The sequence below is a fragment of the Anas platyrhynchos genome, chromosome 24 (genome assembly GCF_047663525.1).
Source record: "Anas platyrhynchos isolate ZD024472 breed Pekin duck chromosome 24, IASCAAS_PekinDuck_T2T, whole genome shotgun sequence".
In the NCBI taxonomy this organism is placed as follows: domain Eukaryota; kingdom Metazoa; phylum Chordata; class Aves; order Anseriformes; family Anatidae; genus Anas; species Anas platyrhynchos.
Window position 1 is genome coordinate 5,615,877 of NC_092610.1, and position 20,193 is coordinate 5,636,069.

A 20,193-nucleotide genomic window follows, 5' to 3' on the forward strand; every position below is an offset into this window, starting at 1 on the left:
CTGCAGTTGTCAGAAGCTGCAATAACAATTCCGCCCAGATTTCTGGCAGAAACTTGCAGCTATCAACAAGGACAGAATCAGTTCGGAAGCGAGGGGCTTTGTAAGTGAAAATTGGACACGGTTCTCCTAAGAAGATAAGCAACTGTGCTTTTTAAGGAGAAAATGTGTGTGGGGGGGGGGGGGGGGGGGGAAAAAGGTAATAGTCTATTTTAGGTTCCAAAGGAGAAACAACATGCAACAGATAAGTCCCAGATTTAAGAACTGGAAACTCAATACCTGGGGGGTCACAACCTATGCCTTCCCTAAAGGCTGCTTACCCCAAACACGCCAGGATGGCTCCGCGTGTCCAAGGAGGGCCCTAATGCTGCTTCTGGAAAACGCAGCAAATCCATGGGTCTTCTCTCACCTCCCCAGGCCTAACCTCAGACAGCATTCCTAGCAGTCTTTACTCAGAAAACATTCCCCCTGCCTTTCATTTTTTTTTAATTAAACACCATTCAACAATACTTCATGCTTACACAACGCTGAGTGCTTGCAAGGGGTGTAATCTTCACTAATATATCATCTGTCATTAGCAGCTGGATCAAATACTTAGTGACATCTCGTAGTTAAATAAAGCAAGCACATCGCGGACACCGTGACCTCCAGGAAATGGCCTGAAGGGTAGCGGCGCTGTAGGAGTCTCCAGCAGCATGTCGCTGGGATCAGAACCAGCAGAAGAGTTTAAAAACAAAACAAGAAACAACCTTCAACTGCTTCATTGCTCTAGACGCATCTAGAACAGCCGTGCTTGCTTTTGTGGTCTGCTTTTGGGCTGAATTCAGTGATCAAATATTCTAGCTTTCTTCAGCTGCAAAAGCCTGACTTTAACTTTTCATGCTCTTTTCATGCTCTTGCGTGATCTTCCATCACGCTAAGCTGGGTTCTGTCAAGCGAACAGTGGAAGAAATGGCTACGTAAGTGGGTTTTCTTTTTGCCCTTCGGATCAGCAGCTCGTTGTCTCCTCTGAAACGAAGTTGTCTTTTGCCCAGCCTACACACGCAGTGATTTCTACACCTCCAAAATGCATCTCAACAATTCATTTTTAAATTAGTAGTAGCAGTAAAAAAACTCAAAACATAAATATTTGACCTGATTTTTTTTCTTTTTATCATCATTGCTGTCTGCTCGCCCTCTCTCCCTCTTTGACCACAGCTGATCACCGCTGGATCTGACCTCCAGCCCCGCAGGTACCCCCGTGCATTGTGCTGTTGCTGAAATGAAGGCGCAGTGCCCAGCGCACCCTGCAAATGGCTGCTGCGACAGAGTTCACAGACCCAAAGATAAGACAGAAAGGATGCTCCTTTACCTAAAGCTGCAACTGGTGCAACAGAAGGGAAGAATATGGAACACAGTGGCAGGGCACAGCCCTTTCATCTGCTTCAGAAAAAAACAAATGAGAATCTCTATATCTGCATCCTAAGCTGAGTAAGAGAACTAACGATCTGGCCCCAGCTTCGTTACCGTTACGTCCCCAGACCATGCTCTTGAGCTTCTGTAAAGCCACGGGCAAACACTCGGCCGCTTACACTGCGCCGCAGGCAGGAGGAAGGGCTGCATTCCTCCTGGCTGCAGAAAACCTCTCCAATCTGTTCGGAGTTTCCCTTTCAAAGGCAGAACAGGTGAATGTTGAAACCTAAGCCCTGGACCCTGGCAGTGTCAGCCAGCCACCTCTCTCTCTCCCCCTGTATGCTTTAAAAGGCAGTTTCTCTACACCTCCAAACCAAGACTTGACTTCCCCAGGTGTGTGAGCAGCTAGAGCTCTGTGCAGCTGGGGCTTGTGCACTGCCTGTACCATACGCAGGGGAGCAGAGCCAACACTGTCAGAATTTCAGGCCGTGCTCAGCCAGCTAAGCCCCTTCGCCACACGAGCTCTGGGAATCATCAACCCGATGTATTTAATGGCAGCGGTACCAGGGCCTGGATGCACGGTCTCCACCTGCTGCCAGCACAGCCCCGTGTTCCAACAGGTCGCAGAAGACCAAAGGTCAACCTCCAGTAAAAGATTTTTGTCATCTTACTCAGAAACTTACATTAAATCAAGGTTAAACTACATTTCCACGTTAAATTGTGGTTTCCAGTAAGTGGAAAGAAAGAGGAGAATACTCCTTGAAGAGCCATTAGCTGGAATTCACACAAATCCCCACACGGAGCATTTTAACCTCTTACAAATGGCATTTGGTGACAACCCACGAACAAGTGACGTAGCTTTGGAGGGGTTCAGCAGTGTCATTTGACATTTCAAAGACTGAGGCTATTTCCTCTCTCACACAGGTATAGGAGTGAAGCATCTCCAGCAGCGTGCGGGGGAGCTCAGAGGGACTTCCAAGAAACCAGAACAGCCCGGCCTGTGGTACACGGTTATGGAAACACTGCACTATTAGATTTCTGTAATCCAGTTTCTTCTGCAATATAAACATCTGACATCCCTAATCAGATTACACGTGATTAAGACCTTCCCTTCTTAATATTGCTTTTAGCTGCACTTGCTTGTAATCCCTTCAACGTATGTGACGCTTCCCAACGGACCAAGAAAGACACTGTTAAAGAGATCTTTTTGTTCAGGATACTCGGGATGTGTTTCTGACAAATGAATGGAAAAAGCCCTGCACTTTCAGAAGACAGACCTCTTTCATCCAAGCTGCAGCAAATACTAAGGAACCCCGGCTGCTGGATAGAGCACATTAAGGAAATGGGTCCAGCTCTGAGCCAAGGCACGCTGCACTTACACCGGCGTGCAGTGAGAGGTCGTGTGGCAGTGAAAAAAAATTAAGAATGATTTTCTATCTTAATGCAACATTCATAGTTACAAAAGCCTGTCATTCGCGCTTACTGTCGTTGTGAGTAGCTGTTGCAACAAAGCTGGAATTTTACAGTAACAGCCCGCACTGAGCCTGCCCTGCCTACCCTCGGCGTCTCCCAGCTGAGCGTGCCAGACCCTGAGCCACCCGGCCACACTCAGAGTACCAGGACATCTCCTGCTCTCCCACCAAATTTCGGTTTAAAGAAATGACAGAACCACAGCTTCACAGGCAACACAGAAAAAAGCTTTACGGATGATTACATAGAGATTACATCAGCTCCACACCGCTATTACTGTGCACTATACAGAGAAAACACAGGCATGTCTACAGGGCCATCCAGAGCCTGAACCCAGAAGTGCAGTTTGGTAAAACATGCTTCCAGGGATGCCTTGCTTCAACAGTTTTTTTTAGTCCTATTTTTTAAAGGCTAGGAAAAAAAAAACTAACTTGAACCAACTTGTAAATGAGCCTTAAACAGAAAACACTGCCAGACAAAATAGAAATCACAGGCTTCGCATCTCTGCGGTTGTTTTCCTATACAGGATGGTTCTTTAAAAGTCAGATAGCTGCAACGTGTTTAAAAATAAGCAAAACAAGTTTCATTGTTTAATTGCTTAAAAAAAAAGCCAAAGTAAGTTTTGCATTCAAGGTCCTACACCTGAGTAAGACAAAGACTTGGGAACAGCTTGCTTTTTTCTCCTTTCTGAGCTATACAGCAGCTATTTAGCTTAATCATTAAAACATTCCTCCATTAACCTCCCCAATGTGCTACATAAGAGAACAACCGACTAAACTAACGGTTATTTACATTGCCTTTAAGACTACGATAAGTCTCTGAAGGCAGGGCTTTCGTATAAACATGGCAACAGTCCCTCCTCTGTACTCGGTGTCAATCAGGCTGTTTTGCTAAAAACCGATCAGATATTTCAGGAAACCCAGGGCCAGTCATATACTGCTGCAATAAGCTCCAACAAAGGATTTTATTCTTCTTTGAAGGATATTACGCTTACAAAAGGAAAGCAATAAACATTTACAGTCGTTACCCAAACGGGCAGGAACAGGAGCAGATTACAAGTCGATCGTTGGATCTAGGCCCAGCATTCAAGAGAGGCCAAACAGCAAGGCCAGGACTCGCCTTACTTGTCCGGGCTGAGGAGTCTGGGCTGCTGTTATGGGAGAAAAGGTCAAACAAACCCACCGGGCTGAGATAAAGTTCTGTAGTGCTGGACTCTGACCCCGGGTTTTGAGCCATGCTCCAGTAAGATCGAGCTGATTCAGATTCACCATCCCTTCAGCCTCCTCTGATCAGTACTGCTGAGATCCCAAAACGGGGCTGCAGCACCCAGGCTGAGCAGTGGTTTGGCCTCTAAGTCACGTTAAGGGCTCAAGGGTTTTTTTGCTTAGTACACCTCACTAATTAAACGCTCTTCTCCAAGGCAAACTCACTCAAAAGCTACAGATGATCGATCACCAGCACCCTGCTGTGTCTGATTGTTGGCTACAGGCCCTTCCACCTGCCGCTCGGACCGCAATTAACACAGGTCTCCTGCGTCGAGCTGATGAGGAGGCTACGTGCAGCACGCTGCAGACACACGTATGGCACAGGAACGACGAAACCATCCTGAGTCTTCCTCCGTAACGCCCCAAGGCGAGAGCCTGAGCTCACACTAACCCCAGGATGCCTCCGGCAGAGGAGCCCTGTTGGTACGTTACCTGCTGCTGGGAATTGTAATCGAAGAGCCCCACGGTAGCTGCGGCTGAGTCCACGGGTACTTGAGTGCCAGAATAATCAAACTGCAGAGGCTCCATGCCAACGTGCTCCATGGGATCCAGAGGAACACTCTGGGACTCTATGTTGGAGAAATCTTCCACCGGCTTGGCACCATTAGTACTCGCCAGCTGGGCTAAGCCCTCGGATCCGTTCTGGTTTGGACCCAGCAGATCTACTTCACTAGCAGAGTTCTGGCAATTACCAGGTGTGCGGCTACACAGAGAGAAAACACATCCGTCACTGGGCACATCCATTTAATGCTCTGTCACACAGCATCAGCTCTCAGCAGCAGACACTACTACCCAGAGATACTCAAAGATGGTGGGAAAAAAAGAAAGAAGATGTAGGCAGCTATTCTAGACCCTCCTGGTATGAATTCTACAGAATAATTTGTGTATTTAAAAAAAAAACAAACACCACACACACCACAAAATCCCCAACCCTCTGCACTTCAAAGACCTGCTACAGTACAAGTGTACAAGTACTCTTCTTTTTTCCTCCTCAAGTGAGGAGAGAGCCATAACAAGACATTTCAGAAATGGCAATGTTATTTTTCATAAAGCCATTCCATAACTACTAACAACATAAAGCTCTGACACTGTATCACACTTGAAACCTTTCTGAAACAGCTGCCATGGTTTCCTATTCACCTAACATAAGCACTGGGCTGAACTGAGAACTGGTTAGTCTCTATTCAAGGGCCAGCAGTATGGGCTCACGGTGTATTTGTTTTCCTTTTACAGCTTTCCTACATGCCAACACAAGGCTCAGCAAGCAGGTGAGCTAGCAAGAAATAGAAATACATTCTTTGATTTTATCAATAGCCAGATTTCACAAGGCCTTAATCTTGAGAGCTACGAGGAACAAGTCCAAGAACTCAACTACAGCTCAGACCAGTCTACAGGCAGGGTCAACATCTCCGTAGGTGTTTCCAGAAGAATCCCATGCAAAGTAGCTAAAACTGCATGTGAAAACAATCACAAGACTACACAACATGGAACCAGGTGTGCGCAGGCCATCAGTTATCCTCCACCTCCTCACAAGCACGTCCCTGCATACGCTATAGTCCTTAGGACACTGCTTCAGTGAGCCAACAAAGGCTTTTCACTACTGTTCCCAGAGCATGAAAGATCTTTCAGAAAAGTGTGACACTGAATAATTATTAACTGATGGTGCACATACCTGAAGTCTTTGACATCTGTGTCGATTCCATTCTGCACAGGCAAACCATTTGTTTTATCCATCACATCCCCCTCCTCCTTCAGATCTCCTAATTTATCGCCATCAAATGTGCCCTTATTTTTCTTATCCCCTTTGTCATTCTCATCATTCTCTGCATCCCTTGGCCCCTAGGCAAAAGAGACAATATTTTAATAAGCTTAGGTTTCAGATCAATTTTGCTTTCGTTCCAAGACATTAACAAATCAAAGAAACATGTCACAATCAAGTTAAGTTGCTTTTGAGCATTAGTTCTTACAAATAAAAACATAAAAAGAGCAAAATCATAAGTCATAATCAAAGAAACAAGGGAATCAGTTCTCATTCCCTTCCAAAAGAGGTTTCAGCTACCTGTCCAGTTTTTCCATTCAGTAAATCAGGGTCCAACTCTATCAGCTCTAAAAAAATCCCACCCCAAGATAATTTTAAAGAGAATTTACCCAAATCCGCTTTAGAAATGGGACCTGGGCACACTTTAAAATTAACTCAGGAGCTTTTAAACACAACAGCATGCACGGAGGTGTAAAAACTGAACTAGAGCCTCTCCATTGGTAATGCCTCCGCGCCAGAGATGCAGGAACTGGCTGGGCAAGTGCATGCACCCAAGCAGAAAATGAGCGAACAGGAGCACCACGCAGCTGCCTCGCTTTTGGGGGGCATTACGGGGATTTGCACAGGGAACTCCACGGTGCAGCTCCTAAGAGCACCTGAGTCAATGACTAGCTCAGATCATGTAAACCTACAGCACTTTTTGCAGGGAAAAAAAAAGAAAAAAAAAGAAAAAGAAAAAAGGATTTGATTTCTTGTTGAGCGTTTTGTAAGTGGCATGGCATCTGCAGCGTTCCCACCCCTAATGTCTGCATTTTATTTCACTTGGGAGAAGAATAAAGGGTGATTATGCCAGGGGCACAATTTTGAACAACAAAAGGGAGAGGAAAAACAACAAAATTTATGATAAAAAAACAGCAAGGGGCATATAAACATATTTATCATAGATAGTTTTGGTGCTGTCAAAAGACAGACACTGAAACCCTCTCTTCCACTTCAACAGAGGGAAAAACACTCCGCATACACACCAGGGCATTTGGACCCTGTATCAGCTAAATCATTTTTCCATTCTCTTTTTTTTGTTGTTGGTTTGTTTTTTGTTAGTCTTATGGGTTGTATTGTTTTTGTGTTTTTTTTTTTTTGAGGGATGGAGGGGTAGCTTTCCTCCCATACTTAAAAAAAAAAAAAAAAAAAAAGATCATTTTAAAAGTGACCATATTCTGATGTTTCTTAAATAAAATCCAATCCTTCTTCACTGATATTAGAGAGCAGAATTGGAAATGCCAATTACAAACACAAATTCGGAGCCCTATTTTCACCCACACAACATGGTATTTACAAATTTTCCCTTTGTTTCAGAACTGACATCCTGGCCACCAGTGCTGTAGAGCCTCCCTGACCCCAATTCTGGATGATAAATCTGCTCCCTCCACTGACTGCTCCCCTCCCCCAAGTCATCTTTCCTAGGCTCTGGATTCAAGGAAGTTACCAGGTGCCCACTAATGAGGGTCAAAACTAAGAGGATGGATGAAGGAGGCCACAAACCATCTCCCTGAAGGGATGAGCACGGCAGTCTTCCAACAGTAACAAACCCACTCAGCTTTTCTGTTCTCCGACACTGACCCAGCACCCGGCTGACGAGGCAGAGCTGAGATGCAGCTCTTTTTTCCCCCAGTATGGGGACGGGACTGGATGATGCCTCTCCTGCCACATCCTTCTGTTAGAGGCAGCAGTGACTGCACTCTTCCCCACCCCACCGAGCACAGTGACTAATGCCATTCCTCCCCAGGAAACAATATGCCCTTGACAGCATTCCCAACCTGCAGTGGCTTTTGCAGCTACGTTACGTGTCTAGCATCATTACATGGAGCTTTCTGTTCTTAGCCAGCAACAAAGCATCCACACGCTCACTCAAAAACCACGCTGCTCACTACAGGTACATCTGCATGCTCTCCCAACCACGCGCTCAGCTGGCATTACTGCAGGCGTGCTTATCCTCAGAGCTGGGAGCGCCAGCAACCTCCCCGTCCTCCACAGCCGCCTCCCCCACTGCACCCCTCTGTCGAGAAGCGTCGAACTGCTGAGCTACTGGAGCACGTAAAAGGAAGAAGGAACATCTGCCTCTAGGGATGGATTAACAAACAAACAAACCAAGCAGCAAATGGAGAAAACAACACAATGGGAACTCAAAGTTCAGAATCAGGCACACTTACAAATCCTCCTTTCCTTAGGCAGGAATCTCCCGGAGATGAGCTCAACACATACTCCACCATGCTAACTCCAAGTCCTCCACTCTCTGACCGTGGTGAAAGCACTGAGTTGACTTCACTATTCACATGAAAGCCCTGACCAGGTCTTCTCTGAACCATAATTGGTTGGGAAACAGAGTGATCTGGAACAAAAACATGTGCAATTCTTATAAGCAGATCCAACTATTCAAAGGAGACAAGTCATTAATACGTACTCTAGTGTCTTAATTGTACTAAGAAGCGCCAGCTTTTTGACTCTGATGATGTCCATTGGGAAGAGAAGGACTGCTCTCTCATTCAGAAAATACTAGAATCTGTAAAGCTTACAAGTGACAACTGCATTCGAACTCTAAAATCATAAAATTTCAGAAATTTGCGTCTAAAGGATGTAATTTTTAAAAAGTTTTATTAAATGTAAATACTAGAACTCCTGTGTTAATACAGTGGGAAAAGCAATCAGTCTCTGTTTTAACTGTCATCCCAAGTATCATCCTATGGTTACACCAGCTGACATTTGTTTTCTTGGTCATATGAGTTCACATTCTCATAACTCACGATCACAGTTTCTCTTGGCTATTATTTCCTCAAGGAAAAGTTTGAGAACTTCACTTCTTCCTCTGGCCTCCTGCACCAGCCCCACCCCTTTATCCCCTCTGCAGCCTGAGGGTTTGAGATCCTACCAGAGCTGACTAAGGAGAGATGTCTCCAAGTCCTAGCAGGCTCTGCGAAAGCTGCTGCCTGGGCAGGAGGTGACCTTACATCCCAGCGAGGGAAGGGAACGTGTACTCAGCTCCTGCGTGTTATGACTGGTAGCAGCCAGTAAGTCAAAAATTACAGGCAGAAGACATAGTAGGTGCCCGGGGATGGTGGCAGGGACACAGGATGTCATCGATACTGTCATTTTCTTGTAAGGCGTAAGCCATCAAGAGAAGAAATTCCATCACTGCTCCTAGCTGCACTCCCTGCCTTCTCTCTCAATCCAGCACGAGCATCTTTGTGGCCGCAAGTAAAGCGGGGCTGAGGAGGCTTCTCTGGGATAAAGCTAACAAAAAGAGGAGCTAGTTTTAACCTAGATCATTTCCCCCGCAGACTTTATCACATTGCTGCGTAATTAATTGTACCACGAGGAGAAGAAGAGAGCAGCCTGCATCAGACAGGACTGTTTCTTTCAGTGGTACTGGCTTTAAGTGTTCTCAAACTACCACAAGCTAAAGCAGCGAAGAACCAAAGCCGTGTGGGATGCCTGCAGCACTGGGGACACAGACAGAAGGGGAAAGGGATGCAGCAGAAGGCCGGGCTTCATCAGTTCCACTGCTCGTGGAACAAAGCAGCCTGCTGGCCCAGGACACTTCCACACCCCACCTCCAAACCGTGCTCCTCACTCCCCGGGGTCACTGCCAGACCACGGCTGTTTCTTCGTTTTAGATGAGCAAAAGGGGAAACTGTGACCTCCCTGACTCACAGACAGCAGCGCAGGTCATGGCTCAGGAATAAGGGCTGCAAGGTGCACAGGACTAATTGAGAATAAACAAAGGAAGACATGAGACTGAGGGCTTTGACTCATGGAGATCTGTGATCAGCCAGCGTAGGAGGTTGCCTCCCCCACGTCTACCCTGCTTGGCTAGTGGGTGCAGCCAGCCCAGCAGGGGCAGCAAAGGAGAAAGTTTCAGCTATTACTGTAGAGTCTGGCTCCAGCCCTTTTTAATCCACCCTCAGCTTCAATTTACATTAATACAAGCATGCACAGGCTGTTGTTGAGGACTGGATGCACGTGCTGCTAGGGAGACCCCTTGCAGGCAGGCCAAACAGCTGGAGGCTGCAGCTCCCCGAAATCTCCCCAGCACTCGGCGAGCCTGCAAGGTTCAGCCGAGAAGGTTTTGAGAAGCTACAACCCTTTTTCACAGCCATTTTGAAATTTAAACAATAAAAAATGCTCTTATCACATAGTTTACTAGAATAGTCTTTCTATCCCAATGCCTTTGCTCCAATAAGGATATTTTTGGCAGGCAAAATAAAAAAAACAGTAACTAAAAAAAAACAACAGTAAAGTTGCTCTCCTCTGGAGCTGTAGTTCTGCACAGTTGTTTGGAAACTGCCCAGGATACTCAGCAGTGTCTAAGGAGCGTATTCAGTACACATGGAAAGCACAAAAAATAAAGAGTAAAAGGTTAGCATTTCAAATTCAGCACATGCATGTGATTTTTTTTTCCCATTTAACTAAAACAAACCTGAATGCTTTCCCCTTTAGTTCAAAATACAGGATGGTCTCTCATCCAAGAACAAAATTCTTGGCAGATAAACTTCAACACAGCTAATTCAAAACATCATTTTATTTATTTATTTTAAAATTTATGTTGTTGGGCTTTGGTTGGTTAAGTATTTAAAAATTGTTTTTATCCCCCCACTAATCTTGTTCTCTAACATCTTTGTTCAAACTTCAATCCATCCTAGGGCAGGAAATGCATGAGAAAGTTTAAATTCAAATTTGAGTTGCAATCTAAAATTTTTAAGCAGATAAACATAAGGGTACATACGTTCATGTTAGACAATTTCTTTTTATAGCTATGGATATCTTTTTAACTCTATCACAAAGCAATGTGGGTTTTTAAAGTTTTCTATCACATAACACAAGATTTTATTTTTTTTTTTTTTTTCTTAAAAACTGCGTCGTCCAGACTGGCCAGCAATTTTGAGTAGATGAATTGCACATTTCTATGTTCAACCCCAACTACATTAAGTAAATAATTGAGCTACCTGATGTTCCCCAAGCACTGTCTCTCCACTGATCTCCCAGAAATATCCCTTTTGGTCCATCTTTGCTGGAATCATCAGATTCCCAAAACTTTTTACCCGGCAACAGCTGCTGCAATTAAAAAAAAAACAAAGCATGATTAAAATAAGTATAAAATGCAAACATAAACCATAAGCGTCTCCCTTCTAAACATGAGTCAATCATTAAACACAAACTGATACATGCTTTATAATCAAAATATTTATACACTCCTAGGGCGAAAGCCATACAACTGAGACAGTAATTCAATCTCAGCAATCCTCTTACATTCTTAAATGCTTTATGAACAACACACACGTAAGCGCACACATACAATTTGCATTCTCCAGCCTCTTAACACGAGAGCTACTTGCAAGAAAAAATATTAGCAGAAAAGCTGTTCTGAGCAGAATATTGTTGTGACTTCCACCTGAGCTGCACAGATACCTCTCCTCTCAAACTACCCCGCATTTCCAGCGGGAACAAAACCCGAGGTTGTGATGCCAGCAGGGACAGAATACATCAAGAGGTGCCAAGAGCTCTCACTTCTTGCTTATTTAATGACTGCTGAGGACTCTCAATGCTCTGAAGGTTATTTGTAAACGCTAATAAGAGTGAACAGTTCTGGGCCACCACACCTGCTACGCATGCATTGCTCCTACGGGAGGAGAGGAGAGAGGTTATGCACTTACTGAGAATGAGACAAAGACATCCTTGGCTTGGATGAATCCAAGGAAGCTCGCACTGAAGTCCAGAAGATGGCTAAAAGAACAATGTGCCCTATTTAGGGGATGTGCTTTGAAAATCCCAGCCTCACAGAAGGAACACCTGCCGTGTGGCATCCACATATGGCAGAAGGAATTTCAAGCCCTCCTTAAGTGCCTTAGATGTCAAGTGTACAATCTTCAAATTAAATCTTCAGGCTGAATGAGATGTGTGCAATTCAGACGGCAAACAACAGCGCATTCATAGCAAATTAACAAGATAAATGAGCCTCGCCTGCTGAAGTTGGAATAAAACTAAAGGAACTGGAAGATTAACAAGTACTCACATCTGTACAAAATTACCATAGCACAAACAAGAATCATTAGATTAGTCAACGTCTTCTATATATTATAAGTGCTGATAACTCCATACTCCACCAGCAGTCGTGCAAATTTAAGGCTACAGCAAACAGGCTGCTGGATGAGGACAAGGAGCGTGAACAAGTTCCCAGCTCACAGCGTTCACAGCACACTGGCTTAACACCGACAATCAGGGAGGTTGTGCTCACTGTTTACTTTTTACTTAAGGAAGATCTGTTTAGTCAGAAACATCCTGTGAAGCAGGTCTGTGTGTGTGAGATACCATCTGAGGTACACGGGTTTGGATAACTGGAACGATTACACCTCAAGTGGGTATCAGAACGGGAACACCACCCATCTCAGCCAGCACGTGAGAAGCAGAATTCCTTCCCAATTCTCAGAAAGCCCCACCACAGAACAGATAAGAGGGAGACTCCATCCGGTTATCGAACAGACACTCCAAGTTGCTGCTGCCTGTTAACTAAGAGTAACGCTGCTTTTGCGCAGAGAACAAAATCAATCCACAACGAACAAGCACAGGGAAAAAATAGATAAGCAAGCGTGATATGTTGGGAAAGAGCTCGTGCAGCCACGAGATGGAGGACAGCCAGGCCATCTGAGCAGAACCCGGGGCAGAAGCTTTCGGCCATGCCCCAAACCACTGGCTCCACGCAGCGCTGGGGTGGCTGAAGCTCGCTCCCAGCTCCTCGTGCCGGCCGCACGCCGCAGCCCGGGCACAATTCGTGCACGGACACCTGCGTGTGGGCTCTGCACGCTGACGGGAACGTAAACCCAAGCAATCCGCACCCACGCGGGGCAGATCAACATTTCCAACCGTAGCATCCAGGAGGTCACATTTTCGGAGGCCGCGTGCCAGCAGCGCTCCTCCCAGCGGGCGCAGCAGGAGCGCCAGCACAGCGCCAGCACAGCGCCGCGCCTCCGCCCCCAGCCTCCCGCTGCCCACCCACTGGAGGAGCCCAGACGCTCCTGGCAGGGCTGGGAACACCACTCACGTCTGCACGTGCGGACCCTAGCAAAAGGAGACATCGTTTGCTGCCACAGTGCTGCAAAAAAATAGTTACAGATGAATACAGCTCAACAACGCCGCAGTTTCTCTCAAAACATGCGCCTGTATGAGCTGTTTCCCCGCCGTAAAGCTCCTCTTCCAGCTCACGCTGTTGTCACAGCCTCCCATCTACTAATTCAGGAGCAAAAGACTTCGGAGCACAGATTTGAAGTAAAGGATGAGATAAGCTCATTCACCTTTTCTATGTCTGAGCACAACGCAGCACACTCCAAAGTCCTTGAAGCGATGTGACACCAAGCACAGCCGCACACGTGCCCTGTTACCTGTCTGTCCCTATGGCAGGGACAAACGCTTCAATACACGGATTTATTAGTGCCAGGAACACACGGGACGCAGACCCACCTTGCTTCCCAGCAGGTATTACAAACGCCGTGTGAGAGGTCTCTCTTTAGCACACTGAAGGAGACAATGGCCCTTTCCCAAGTTTCGAACTAAACACTGGCTTTCTGTACCAAAAAGCTGCAATACACAAACACCAAACTTTTGCTATTCCCAGCTCTTCGACACAGGGCACACCACCCACACCCACGAACTCCCATCCTGCACGCAGTCTGTCCAAGCGAGGCCATTTAATGGCCTGTTTGCCCTACAAGGTGTCCCAGGCTATTTTCAAGCTCTTTATTTGGCAGTGAGTCATTTCCACCCAAACTTCTCAAGGAGGAGGAAAAAAATACCAAGAAGGCATTGTAGTCTAAGCACTAAGCTTCCTCTGGGTTTTATCGTCTTCTTTTTACTGCGAGAACAAGCCTCAGCTTGTTATTTTAACTCTCAAACCACTAAGTAGGAAGCACAGTGTTTTTCCCTGGCTGCTCCTCCTCTGCAGGAACACAAGATACCAGCAAGTCACTTCTTTTTAGGCATCCTCCGGTGATTTTAGGATCTGTTATTGCATTGGCAACACAGCAGAAGCCTGCCTATAAGGCTCTCAAGCCCAAGGAGTACCTGCGCTGTGCCCCTGCAGTTCTAACACAACGGCAAGGACGAGATCCACCCAGCAGCGAACGCCTCTCAGAGCCCCTGGACCTGGCTGCCACCGCCGAGGAGGTGAGGCAGTCAGGTTGGAGGAGGTGAGGCAGTCAGGTCAGGCCTTTCCAGCACTGATATGCATAAACACACATCACGCGTTACAAGTTCATCGTGGGGATTTTTGTTTCTTAAAGCCTCTGCCATTCCTGGATGTCACAGGACGCAGCTTTTCCACTCCTGCTGATGCCGCCCCACCGTAGCTCCTCTCCTTCCTCGCTCTCAGGAAGTTGAGAAGAAAGCAGCATGGAGCAATTAAACTAAACCTCAGCTGCAGCTACAACTTCTCAAGCCCTTTAACAATACCTCACAGTGTAAAAGGATGAGAGCTGTTTGGCAGACAAACCTGAAATAAAAAGATGAGGAGTGTGGACTTGCAGAAAGGAGGCAGGAAGAGCTGAGCAGAACAGAGTATTTTTATCCACGAGCATCATCTCGTTTAGAGGAAAATTAGGCTCCTACCATAAGCTCTTGAGTTTCCAAATGTAAATAAATTTCCCTTGTATGCTCCAGAAAGCAATAGCAAATTTTAAGTTTACAAAAATTATTTCTATTTTAAGAGAAAAAGGGAGTTTAAATTTAAGCTAAAAAAAAAAAAAAAAAAATCAAGCAGGAGGGGAAATTGGCATCTGTAAAGCAGCCCAAGGATTGCCGGGGAGCCCAGGAAGTGCCTGGCCCGTAGAGCTGAAGCACTGTGGAATCTCAACATTTCTACAGCAATCCTAAAATCTGAAGCAAACATGATTAGGGGTTCAGATTATTAGGAGTAGCTCCTTCTCCCAAGGAAGCCTGTTGCAGGTAACTACGTTCAGTCTCCATTCTTGGTGCTTTTCAGCTCGCTGCGTTCCCAGACAATATCAGCAGCGGCAACAAAATGAGATTTTTCATCTCGCAGAACTTCAAAGCACTTTCTCACAAAATGCTCTCAAATTGCAATTATAAAACCATACAGTGAACACGTGGAAAGGGATATCCACAGATACAACCACCATGTTCACATGCACACCTGGTACACAGCTGCACGAACGAGGTGCACTCACAACTGGAAGGTAAAGGAAGAGAACAACCCCTCCCATGGAGACGTGTGAATGAACCACAGCAACAAGCTCTGCCATGAAGTGCCACGTACTGAGCACGCTTTTATTTGCATTCTGGTGGCTTATAGAATAAACATTGCTATTTTCTTGAAAATCCAAACTGATTCCCTACCACACAAGGTTGCAAGATCCTTTCCTCTAGCTAGAGGATGAGCTGAGACTGAATCCTTCATTTCAACTGCCTTTTACTCCGTTAAGTGGTTACGTGCACGTGTTTTTAACACTTCACAATGCGATCCTGAAGAACTGTACCTGAACACCTTACAGTTCTGTGCTGAATCACAAACAAGGGGCAGAAAAAACATTCTGATACTCGCTGTGCCACTGCACAACGAGCAAACCACAATTCTGCCCCCTGTAATTTCCTCTTTTCCCCTAGAAGATAAGCATAAAATTTCAGACTGAAAGCTCTGTAACATTAGCAGAAAGAAACAGAATATGAAGGTTTAATTTACATATGTATTTTGGATGTATTTACTGATATCGGGGGGGGGAAAATAAAGCAAGAGACAATTTAAACAGATGGCAAGGGGGTCCTTGCTCTGTCAAGTAGTGCTCCATCCAAAACTAGAGGTTTAGCAGGCAGTAATTATCTTGTACTGAATTACACAACAGGCTGCCAAGATGATGAATTTTTCCTCGGGGAAAGTTGTTAGTTGCAATGGAGAAAAAGAAAACTTGTTTAAGTAACAATAATCCAGTTTTTCAGGTTGAAAATTAAAGAGAGAAAATGCAGAGGATACAAGACCAGTTTATTTGTTCCCTGGTGATTTTCTTCCTATTTATTTATTAAAATTGACCCTATCTAGTACAAAAATAATCCTTCTAAGCCCTCTTACAGAAGACTTACAGATTTAGGCCAATATTCAATTTAGCAGAGGGGGAGGAGGCGAGGGGGGGGCGACTTACACATCAACAAAAGCAATTCTACGATCAACAAGTACTGAGCCTGGGCGTACAGACCCCACCGAGATGGGATTAGCAATTAGACAAATTAAGTGAACTGATCCCCTTCAGACAAGGGGAACGCTACGATCACAGAAGCCACCTGTGCCCCACCGCAGCAGCTGGGGAACTCAGCTTACCCGCAGCAACAGGTACAAGGGGGCAGAGCTCACGGTCACACTCGGGCAGCAGCGCAATGCTCCCAAAACCAGCCACGATGGCCAGACGCGGTGCACAAGGAGAGCTGGCGTCCCACTGGCAGTGCCACCCCCCAGCTCTTGGTCCCTGACCCCAAGCAGGGGCAGCCCCTGCCAGCTCCCACCTCGCAGGGCTCTGGCAGAAGAGCCTGCACGTAGCAGGAGGCAGGATGTCACGTCTGGGAACACTGGGGAAGGTTAAACAAAAAAAAAAAAAAAAAAAAAATCAACCCTGCCACAACGTGCTGTTAACTGCGTGCCACCAAACCCACGGCCGTGAGCAGCAGCTGCCAGTCTGCACCAGTTTGGGCCCCCCATCCCTGCTGGGCTCCTGCTCAGCCCCTGCACCTGGGCCACCAGGTGCTTACAGACTGCTTCAGTCCTCCTGTTCCTCACGCTGCTAGCACTAGGTAGCTAAAACACTGCACAGAAACATTATTCAAACCTTCCAGTAGTCCCCAGCCCAGCTCCAGCAATGACTCGATGAGAAGGGAGCGATCACTGCTGGTGAAAGCAGCGCCACGTGGGCTTTGTTTGCTTTTGTACCAGATAAAAGCAGCCTGGGCCCAACATTACAACCACGGTGATTCAGAAAAAGCGCTGCTCACTGCAGGCAGGGTCTTATCGAGGCCCCAACCAGCTGCATCACAGACATGGAGAACACAAACTGCCTCAGCCTCTGCCATGTACGATACCTGCTGCAAGGCACCTCGGGGCTATTACCTCAGATATTCTTACTTGGAAATCTTTGGTTCAATTCTTGGCAGGTTTGAAGCTAAGGGCCCACCAGCTACCCCATGTCTTCCCATTCCCATTCCCCTCCCACCCTCCTGGATTACGTTACAGCTCGCTGCTCACCCAGCTGCTCAGTGCTGCAAGCTCACGGCCCAGCATAACCGCCTAGCAAACCAAGAATGCTTCTGCAGCTCAAAACTCGTGTAATGCACAATGACAAATGCCACCTCAGTCTCTCTGCACTGTCCACTACACCAAAAAGACACTGCACAAATACTCAGTATTGCTAAGCTCCAGATAAGAGGGATTTATGTGAAGAAAAGCAGACATCCAGCTCCTTGTCTTGAAGGCCTGAAAAGAAAAAAAAACTCGCATAGCTTGTGTTAAGCTTCAGATAAGCATCACTGCTGCATGATCAAAGACCTATGAAGACAGCACAAGAGGCAAGGACACACATTCTGGTCCGTGTGCTAAAGCAGCAAAGCCAGGCAGCCCCTACGTGCTCTCTCTGAAATGCCTTTCTCCATCGTTTTGCTTCTGGCTTCACCAACTGCTAGACACCGTCTCTTTTATTACTCTCCAGTGCAACATCTGCTGAGAAGCAGAGTTGGATACAGATCCAGTGAAGACTTCAGGATGCTTCCATTACTAGCAATCTGGACCAAGTGCTAGAAGCATAAGGAGGAAAATCAGATGTCCCCTTTGGAAGATGACTTTTAACATTACTGACCACATCTGCTACACATGAACCAAACCGTTTCCATTTCAGAGCAAGGCAAAGGGGTTTTCCACAGATCTTTTCAGCTTCACTTCCAAAAGCACCGCGCTGCCACTGGCACAGACAGCGAGGGGGCACAAGGCCAGCTGCAATGGGAGAGCGGGATTCTGAAGATTGAGAGAGATGCACTGCAGATCAAAGCGGTGGTGTTTTTTTTAAACTACTCTTAATTTCCCCGGATTAGGATATCTGTTCATCACAAATCAAAAGTTATCTGGATTTTGACAGCAGCACAGATAAGACATTAAATGTTTGACAGCGCCCTTTTAAAAAGCTCTGATGTGTTCAGAGGCAGAAACTCCTTAAACCACTAAAATTATGATATTGCTTACTGAGAAGCAAGGCAACGGGAAGATAAAAGATACACTAAATGCCTTGTTTTCCCAGATGTATAAATAAACACTCTTTTTCACATCGTTCTCCTCCAGGGTTTTCAATATCAACTCAAAGTACAAGATTATCAACACTTCCTGCAGGTAAGAATCAAAAGCACAGATCTCGGCTTACAGTTCCTTAAATTGGCCAGCTGGATGTGTGCTGAAATACCTCAGGAAATACAGAGAAAATTCAATGGATAAAGAAAGGAAACTGTGGTGACTAACAGAGAAAAACCTAAGAGGAATAAGAAATGGTGTCTTAGCTCAGACAAAGAAAATGTGAAATGTCACCTCTCCTGGAAAAAACAGACACGCCAGAATGGGGAAAAGCCCAGTGACAAAAGGATGCCATCTCCAAAACTTCCAGTATCACAGTAACAAGAACAGAGAAGGAAAAAAAAAAAAAGAATGAGTCATCATTTAAAAGATCCAGTGAAGAAAACCTCAGATCCAACACCCCACCCCCAAAACCCGAAATTCACTTCTCTCCAGAAATCACTCGGGGCTGGTAGAAGCCAGCATGCTTCGGAATGCTTTTAGGCGTTTCAAGTGGCACGATCTAATGCTGTATTAAGCACAAAATAAGTGCTATACTTACTCTTAGCAGGCTTTCGAAGAGCCTGTACACTCTATATCTGAAAACTAACGTCTTGCCCCAGTGAGGTGTTAAAAAAAAAAAAAAAAGAAGAAAAAGAGGATTCACAGAACATTCACACCCCTGTCATTCCCCGGCATGTTTCATATGGAGGCACATCAGCTGTTTTTCAGCAGCTTTAGATGGATTTTTTAACGTCGTGATTTCTCCTTTCCAAATCATCTTCATCTACTCTTAGTCAAGAGTCTCCGTGTAGGCTAATGTAACCAAGAGAACCAAAGGATTTTCCTACCAAACAGCACCACACTGAACGACAATTCAGTATTACAATCTTGCTGAGAAGAAAAGAAGAGCAGAGAAGCCAGGCATCCAGCACCAGGAACTCACAGAGGTCCTTCACCTGACAGAGGCACACTACCCAATGATGTTGGTTTTGTGTTTCCTCCACACCAATTGTTTCTGGATTCTACAGACTGCTTTTTAACCTGGTTCATAAACTAGGCTGCAGAAATAGGATGCACTCGAGATGCAGAAAAACTATTCTGAATTTGCCAGACAGGAGCACAGGAAGGAAGCCTCTCCAACAAAACAGACCTGTAGCAAGCTAGAGGCAGACCTGCTGCACATCAATCCTCTCCTACAAGACATGATTTTCTCATCTCTGTTCTTCCACAAACCTCTGAAGGGACTGGCTACAAAGGAAAGCAAAGAAGTCAAGGAAAAGAAGCGTTTACATCCCACTTCTAGGAACCTGGAACAGCTAACTGAAGTAACTTGCTATTCTTCCAAGTCACCGTAAATAGGCAAGTTCTTTCTTCAAAGAAAAACCAAAGGTCACATTCCCCAAATCTGCTGCTGCTCACTGCACTTGCGAGATTCAGGTAATTCTTCCTGTTTTGCTCTGAAGCTGGAACTGGAGGACCCACTATCTGACAGCTCCTGCTCAGTCCTTTGACCTGTCCGAAGCACTTATCACTTCTGCAACCCTCGATTATGTTGCCCAGCTACTTCAAACACTAAACACAGCCCTACGCTTTATGGCAAGAGCCAGAAGGTGGCCAGCAGCAGAAACCGGGCAGCAGACAATGACAGACAGCTAAACCCCACAACATTACGGGGTCTGAGATCACCGGATCCCAAAATAAACATGCTACCAGTATTGTAACACTTGTCACAAGACAGATTTCTAACTGTTCTTTTACAACCACCATTTTGCTGGTTGGTGATACAACAGGTGGAGGGCTTAGCTGTTCCTCCTACTAAGACGCATTCTAGCCTGACAGGTTTTTATTTTGTTACAGCACACACACACAAGCTTCACAGCCACAATGGAGAACTTTCAAGTTCAGAATCATACCAGCACCTTCAAAAAAACTCTTATTTTCCCCCTCCCCCC

The 20,193-nt window shown here is 45.8% G+C and overlaps 1 protein-coding gene across 16 annotated transcripts in view; it reads right to left on the reverse strand.

The window, feature by feature from the left end:
- PUM1 (pumilio RNA binding family member 1) overlaps window positions 1–20,193 on the reverse strand; it is a 71,016-nt gene that overhangs the window by 33,389 nt on the left and 17,434 nt on the right. For 6 of the 16 annotated variants that reach the window (XM_027444091.3, XM_027444090.3, XM_072027555.1 and 3 more), the window contains exons 4-7: window positions 10,884–10,992; window positions 8,094–8,272; window positions 5,797–5,963; window positions 4,557–4,827 (exon numbers count right to left, since the gene is read on the reverse strand). The exons of 2 other annotated variants lie outside the window; for them this stretch is intronic. In XM_027444091.3, coding sequence (XP_027299892.1) covers window positions 4,557–4,827; window positions 5,797–5,963; window positions 8,094–8,272; window positions 10,884–10,992 — 726 coding nt within the window. The remainder of the gene's footprint in view (window positions 1–4,556; window positions 4,828–5,796; window positions 5,964–8,093; window positions 8,273–10,883; window positions 10,993–20,193) is intronic. 8 more of the 16 variants (XM_072027554.1, XM_027444086.3, XM_072027557.1 and 5 more) reach the window with 2 other exon arrangements.